The following is a 7,609-nucleotide window of genomic DNA, read 5'->3' as shown; positions in this document are numbered from 1 at the left end:
CCCCCCGTGTCTCCACCATCCTAGCGGTGGGCTGCCTTCTGTCAGTGCGAATAAAATGTTATGGACAGACTTAGGCTTTTATAATATTAGAATTTGTGGAAAAGCATGGCAGTCATCCTGGATTAAATTATTGTCTCTCTTCATCAGCTGCTTTACCCAAATTATAAAATGATGCATGATTTACTTCAAGCTGTGGACGCGGCCAACAGCTTGGAAATGTTCCCGCAGGTCTGGGAAGGTTAGTACGGTGGTTTTGTCTTTGTTCTGTGGTTCTTTAATTTTCTGTGGGAAAGTGTCATCTCCTTGTGTTGCGGGGGGAGGTATAGTAACACTGTTTGCCTTTGGAGAACCCAAGAGTTGTGCAGTAGTGGCGCTGTCATGACACTGATAATGTCATGCCTCGTTAGTACCCACATCGTCCAAATGCAGGCTTATCACTGTTAAAAAAGCCTCGCAATGCAATGGCCAGCACTGCATCGTGGTGGCTATGGGTACAGTGAACAACAGGAGGGGTAGGTGTTGAACTACAAAACTAGAGGGAAAACATATGAATGTCCTTTGAAATTTTGACAGTGGTTGGTACAGGGACATAAAACCCAGCTGCTGGGGGGAAAAAATTGTAACCTATATGGGCTAGGACAAGTCAGGCTGTTAAGAGGATATCAGGATCTCAAATCTGAGCTGCTGATTAAGTATTTAAACCATTTTCCGCTCTCACCCCTCAAATGGGAAACGTGAGGAACACGGGAACTGGCTTTAACTGCAGTAAGTTCCCTGAGAGGGTTTAGTGGCTAACCACTCCTTCGTTTTGTTCAGACATCAAGCAGTTTGATCATCTCGGCAGACCTGAGATATTGAATCAAGTTTTGGCTCTGATGACCAGGGAGCTGCACCCACAGGAGGTAAGGGCAAGTGAAGAGATGAGTGGCAAACACCACCCTGACTTGGCAGCCAGTTGGGGTGTGAAGGATCTAATCCTCGCTGTGTAGTAGTAGACCGTGACATGGGATCACACTGCATCCTGACTGGTGCTAATAGACCAATAGCAAATGCTCAGTTGTTACATATGTCAGTTTTTGCAGGAGGTGGGTTTTACCATGAGCCAGACCAGTGGTGTGCATGGGCATACCCTGTGGCCAGGACCCCCAGCCTGGCTACATATTCAGTTAATGACATGATAGGAACCAGCCACAAGTTATTGCACAAAAAATGTGTTATAATGTTGAGGCTTATTTCTTGTTTTGTTACGCCATTAATTGCATTAATGCATGGCCAGATAACAACTTGAGACCTGATTAACGAGTTGAAGTGTAACACATGCCAGGGACTTGAGTGAAGTTTAGGGGCTTATCTGCAGTGAAGAACCAGTACCACTACAGCTATACTGGCAGAGCCCTCGAGTGGAAACTGGTGTGTGCTGACAGGGTGGCTTTCTTATCAGTGAACTGTACACAACCTCTTGAATATCTGTGAAGTTGATTAAAACCCCAATTCTGATGGCAGACCCAGAGGTACTGCCTGCGTGGGGGGATTTTTGTCAACAGCTATCAGCAAGAGGATTTGAGCTCCCATTCCCAGCCCTCCCATGTGATGCACTGGTGGTGTGCATGGGCACACCCTGTGGCTGGGCCCCCCAGCCTGGCAAAACGGTAGTGTAGAACTCTCCTTGCACAAAAGAGTAAGTCTTTTTCCCTTAAAAATAGATTGCTCTGCTTCTGGGTAAACATCATGTTTGATATCAGTAGAGTCAAGTGTGGGATCAACTTGACCCAATATGAGGATTAAATAAGTTTTGATCAATACAGTAGAAAGACACAGGAACTTCCTAGGTTATAAGCATCTTCTGCTTCTTTTTCCTTTCATTGGATGAGAAAGATGCATGACCTGCAGGTGGGTGGGGGGTTTTTTGTTGGTGGGGGTTTTGGTTTTTTGGGGGGGTTTTTTGTTATTTGGTGAGTTTTCTTCCTGAGACAAGTGATGCTTAGGTCCTTAACTCTTACTGACTTCCAAGGGGAAGTAGCCATCCAACTGCTATTTGAGACTTGAAGTTCTCCACTGTGAATCTTCAACTTATGCCAATAGAGATGCTTATGACACACCTAGCATTCAAGTATTTAACTGGAAGCTGTTCTCTGTGATCTCACATGGCAGCATCCTTCCTTCTTGGTTTGACTTGCAGCAATTCACAGCTACAGTAGTATGTTAAAATTTGATAGCAGTCTCCTCATACATAAGAAACCATCTTATCAACCCTAGAAAACTATGTTGATGGTAACTAACTAATTGAGGCATCTTTATCTTGGTGCTAATAGAATAATCTTTTCACAGACTCAAATGATGTTTGCTAACTGTGCTGCAGAAATCAAATCTATGCTTGAAGCTTCAGAAAAGATTTGGTTCTCTCACAAGTGGACAACCAGAATTCTGGGTGACATGGCCATAGTATTCTCCAGGGCTGGAAGAACCCAAGATGCCTGGTAGGTGCAGTTGTTAAAGTCTTGTCCTACTTCCATGCTCAACTTTTCCAACTTGGGTTTGAATCCCCAAACTTGAAATAGTACCATTGCCTTTAAAACATTATAGGTGACATGCAGGAGGTTGAGATTTGTGCTATATTTTTACTTAATGCTTGTATTCCTTTTTGGCACAAAGTTGCAGCCTTTTACTGGATGCAATGATATGCAAGTAAATAACAGCTAGTGCAGTGTTTCCCAACCAGTGTGCTGCAGCACAAAAGTGTACCGTCAAAAATGAACAGGTGTGCCGCAGAATTTTGCCATGGCAATGACCTGCAATAGGTATGAGGTTGGGAAATGCCTCAACAGGTGTGCCGCAGAAATTTTGTATTAATCCAAGTGTGCCTTCGGCTGGAAAAGGTTGGGAAACACTGAGCTAGTGTACAGAATGTCTTACATACTTGTATGTCCATGTACCTTAATGCCAGATGTGCTCAGTGCATTTGCAAGGCTAGAGTCTGTTGACATTTTATGCTTAAAAGGTTTTTCTTTCAGGACTCCTGGCATAATACATAATTTCAAGACTTCAAATACCCAGTCCCCATATTGGGGTGTAGTCCACATGCCATTGCAGCAGTGTAAAATCTCCTATTAATTCACTTGGATCAGTAGCATCTGGAAACAGGCAGAGAAATAGTGGGCACTTTTATATAACAGCTAACCTTCAGTAGCATCTTATGAAGTAGGAAGTTATCTACAAAAGTTCATGCCTCTGAACCAGTTACTCCAAGCCAGTAAAATTTGTATATGTATTTGGCTTTGTAAGCACCCACTTGGCACACATGCGTGCTGCTATATTTTTTTCAATATGTGAATGACCTAAAAGAAGCCTGACTAATAGGGCAGTTGTAATCTGCAGACGACAGTGATTGAATATCTTAAAATATCTGCCTTTCAAGCAGTTTTCTCCAGATCACGGACTATACAGAAATCTGTGCTGAGGAGCCCGTTACAACTTTATTCCCAGCCTGTGTTTACCTTACGAGTCTGATCTCATTTTGTGTTTTCTCTCCTTGGCCAGGAACATGCTGGAAATGTTACAAAAACAGAATTGCGTCCCTAGGTGAGTTCATCGAATCTTTGCATTTCAGGTGGTAATTTCACTTCACACAGTAGGTGCGGTGGTATTGCATTGTGTCCCTGGAGGTAGTGACAGTCCATAGCTTGACTCTTAAGAAGCAGAGGGGTAAATGTGAAAGCATTTGAGTAATATCTGCATTCCTTCCAGATCGGCAAACTTCCAGTTTTGCCTCAGTGAAAACAGGTTCTCTTTCTGCCTTCAAAATATGGCCAGCCTGCAAAGATTGGTTTGAGAGCAGGGCTTGAGATTGCATCTCCTGAGCTCTTCAACATGGAGGTAGTTGGGGTCCTTTCCTCCCCACTCCTGCACCAGCCTCTGAGATGCGGCATAACAAACTGACTAGCCTTAATTTAGTGTGGTGCTGGAGCCATTCTTCACTGGTGATCTGGAGTGTCGCATCAGAGTCTTTTGAGAAAATCTAGAAAGAAACATCATTGAAATGTGGGATATTTTAATTCTTAAGCAAGACTAATGTGTTTCCCACCTTGGAAATTACCTTTTTGGTTCTTGAAGTGTGTGTGCTGGCAGATGATATAAGAGTGCATTGATCAGGACAGCGTGGACCTCAGTTCTGGCAGGCACATCCAGCCTGCCTTCATGCCCTTGCAATGGGAGGTGGCTGTAGTACTAGCAGCAGCTGTTCTGCGTTTTCTAGGCTATGGCCCTGTATACTCTTCCACAAAATCCCAGTGCCTGCAGCTCCAACAAAAGGCTCAAGGCTGCGGTGCTGTTAGAGCCCTTGTAGGGATCTCTGGACTGGGAAGAAGGAAGGGAAGTTCCCTTCCTACATTTCTAACATGGCTGCTAGTCCTCAGAGGCCACCAGCTGTGAGCATGACATGGAAGGAGGGAGGCTGTTCTAGGAGCAGGCATTGCCTTCTCTTCAGGTGTCCTATATCCAGCTCCCATTCTCTTTGCCATAGCTTCTGCTACAGATACTCCTTTTGCCTCTCAGGAAAGCGGAGAGCCCAGTTGAGCTCTTGACTGGCATGCCCAGTAAAGAGCTTTTACACAATCAAATCTGCCCCTTCCTGTTCTCAAGGAGGCATATCCTTGTCAGAGGCTAGGACCTGGCCTGTAGTAGGACACTGGAGCAGACGGGGCCCAGTTCTTGGCAGTGCAGTAAACAAGGATAGGGGCTGGATGTGTTTATAGAGGGCTTAAAGATGACCCTCTAAAGGAGCCAGCTTAGGTTCCTGGCTGTCTCTGCGTTGCAGTGAGGTGTGAGCCATAGTCTCCAACACAGGGGTGGAAACTGATGTCACCTGATGTGTCATTTGTGCGACTAACATTTTTGTGGCAGCCCAAATGCTGAGCAAGTAGTCATCGATACCCATTGTTGGGCCACGTGAAAGGAAAATCAGTGATGCAGCATAGGGTGGGAATAGACTTTACCACTTTATTGCAGTGAATGTCTTGCCTGTGTTTTCCTTGCTCAGCCAGACCCATGCCCTGGGTCTGGCTGGGCAGGGAAAGCAGGAAGATCACATCACCCCTTCTGCATCATCAAAGGTGGGACAAGGGGTGATGTATTTCGCCTAGTGAAGAAGATCAGCTGTGATTGGCAACTTTTTTATGGAGGAAGGGATTTTAAAAGTACCCAGGCCTACCTGCTTCAGAGGCAAAGGTTAAAACTCCCAATGACTAGTAGGGGCAAAGTTACACCCAGGCTGAGTGCCTGTGGAAATCTCATCCCAGAACTGCCAAGTATCTTTCAGTGAGCCAGTGGCTCAGCATTCATCTTGTTCTTTCCTTTGCAGTGTCCTGGTGCTGGATGAGGTCTTGAACTCCATCAAACGCAGCAACCTCCCTGACCAGGCCCTCAAGCTTGTAAAGCTAGCTGCTGACTTTAGTTTGCCAACGACCCCAAAGCTCGCGAGCAGGGTGCTGGAGGAGTTTGAGCTCTCTGAAGAACAGAAGTAAGCTGGGCTGTTTTATTGTAATGGATGATAATGCATGTGCCACCTTGGGAAGCCTTTGCCCCTTTGGCTTTCTGTTAACGCCCCTAGGAGCTGAAAAGAGATATTTGGTTGTGATACCGCATGCCTTAGCCCTTCCTCCAGTCCTCTCGTTGGAGGAAACCCTACACTTCACTCTTCTCCTCTCCCACCCCACCCCCCATGAAGAGGGCTGCTCAAGTCCTTGCAAGTCACGTGAGCTCAGCAGTATCCATTGCCCCTTCCCTCAGCCTGCTTGCCAGAGGGGCTTGGCTCACTCTAAATTATTTCCCAGTTGGTGAGATGAGCAGTTCACTGTAGGCAGGGAGAAACTGAACTTGCCAGGGACAGCACTAGGCCTCCCCTGGGTAAGCAGAAATAGAGAGAGAGAGAGACCTTTTTTGGGGGGAGTGGAAATGCCTGGCTTCTGTCACATTAAGGCAACAGACTTTCTGCTGTAAAAATGGTGAAGGGTGGTGGTGTGCTCAGGCATCCCAGGAACTTCTCAGGTGCTGCCAGCAGCAGGTGCTTCTGGTTTCTAAGAGAAACTTCTCTCAAATTGTGATGCTGTCTGCAAGCCCAAGTCAAGCCTGCTTAAGTGAAGCAGCTCCTGTCAACAACTTTCTGGGACCTGGAAGGAAAGGAAACCCCTTGAATCCCAGCTCATGGCCTGGCTCCTGTTCCAGTCTGCTTCCTTCTCTCTCCCAACACAAAGTCACCAATTGGGAGACTGCTTCTCTGCCAGGGGCCAGTAGTACAGACAGCTGTAGAGTAAGCTTGGTTTAGCCCACTGTGTGCTGACCTCCTCCATGTCCACTGTCACTGATGTGTTGTAACCCTCTTTAATTTCCTTCTTCATTTTCCAGGAAGATTTTGAAGAACATTAGCGACGATAGTGATAGTGATAGCGACAGTGACAAATGATCATCTGCCTCACGAACAAAGAACGAGACTTTTCACTGCTTTGTTCCAGAGCCAAATGAAAGGAAGCGAGAGAACTGCGTGGGCTGTGGCAATAACTTTTGCGTTGCGGGACAAAGGATTTGTTGGACCAGTCAGACGTAAAACATTGTAGAAGCTTGTGCTGTTCTATATGAGGATTGAACAAGCTCTCCCAGCACTTCTCTCCCGGGAGCCAGCAGAGGAGTTTCAACCCTCCTACTCCAACTTTGTCCATTGCATGGCGGGACATACTCCAAAGAAGGAATGTACCACTTGTACAAGCCCTACTGCTGTGCCTAATTTACAGACCTGCTGAATGCAGCCTTTGCTCTTGCATCCATTCCTAATACCCTGTACAAAATAACGCCAGTTTATACAGGGTGACTTTCTCGCCGTTCCCCAGCTGCTGTTCTGGACCAGTGGGTTACAGATGCTAGAGCTGTGATAGCTGCCATGTATGATGATGGTCTATATAGTTTGGGACTTCCTAACGAGTAAAAATGGCTGCTCCTACTTCAACTCTAGTCAGTGCTCTGCTCTTTGCATCTAGAAATACGCACACTCAGAACTTAGCTTGAGTATGTCTTCCAAGGGACTTAAACCAACATCTGGATATGTAGGAGGGCAAAATGAGATGGGCTCTAGAGTTGTAGGACACTGACAGGGCAGCAATCTTTGAAGCTGCAGTTCTGTCTTCCTCTGCTGTGACTTTGACTCTACCTCTGCCTTGCAGAAGAGTCCAGGAGCGGCCCTGCTTCTCGGCAGACATGCACCCTGCTGTATGAGGCAACTGTCTACTTCCAGCTGGTGTGACAGTTAAGCTGCTGCCTCAAGGTCAGCATTTGCCCATTCAGGCTGGGGGGAGGAGGTTCTTGATCCTTCTCATCTGGTTTTGTAGAGGATAGTTGTGAAGTGCTGCATGGCTCAGTCATTTCTTCCCTTCCCTAGCTACCACTGTCAGGAAAGATGGATCTCTGTTAGGCAAGAGCAGTTTTGGCAGCAAGTTACCTATTATTAGAGGTGGCTACTCTGCCACATACTGCACAGGGAATATGGGCTAGAGTCTTGACTCATCGCAAACGTGAACACCGCAGCATCTGAAGAAACACTGGTTTTGCCAGTTCTGCTATCGAC

The 7,609-nt window shown here is 46.3% G+C and overlaps 1 protein-coding gene across 1 annotated transcript in view; it reads left to right on the top strand.

Annotated features, from left to right (window-relative positions):
• PTCD3 (pentatricopeptide repeat domain 3) overlaps positions 1-6,994 on the top strand; it is a 35,270-nt gene extending 28,276 nt beyond the window's left edge. The window contains exons 19-24 of the mRNA XM_006028650.3: positions 148-238; positions 817-902; positions 2,329-2,477; positions 3,538-3,579; positions 5,357-5,515; positions 6,400-6,994. Coding sequence (XP_006028712.2) covers positions 148-238; positions 817-902; positions 2,329-2,477; positions 3,538-3,579; positions 5,357-5,515; positions 6,400-6,457 — 585 coding nt within the window. The 3' untranslated portion in view covers positions 6,458-6,994. The remainder of the gene's footprint in view (positions 1-147; positions 239-816; positions 903-2,328; positions 2,478-3,537; positions 3,580-5,356; positions 5,516-6,399) is intronic.
• The last annotated feature ends 615 nt before the right edge of the window (positions 6,995-7,609 follow it).

This window comes from Alligator sinensis, unplaced genomic scaffold (genome assembly GCF_000455745.1).
Source record: "Alligator sinensis unplaced genomic scaffold, ASM45574v1 scaffold656_1, whole genome shotgun sequence".
NCBI lineage: Eukaryota > Metazoa > Chordata > Crocodylia > Alligatoridae > Alligator > Alligator sinensis.
This window is presented reverse-complemented; position numbering and strand designations above follow the sequence as displayed.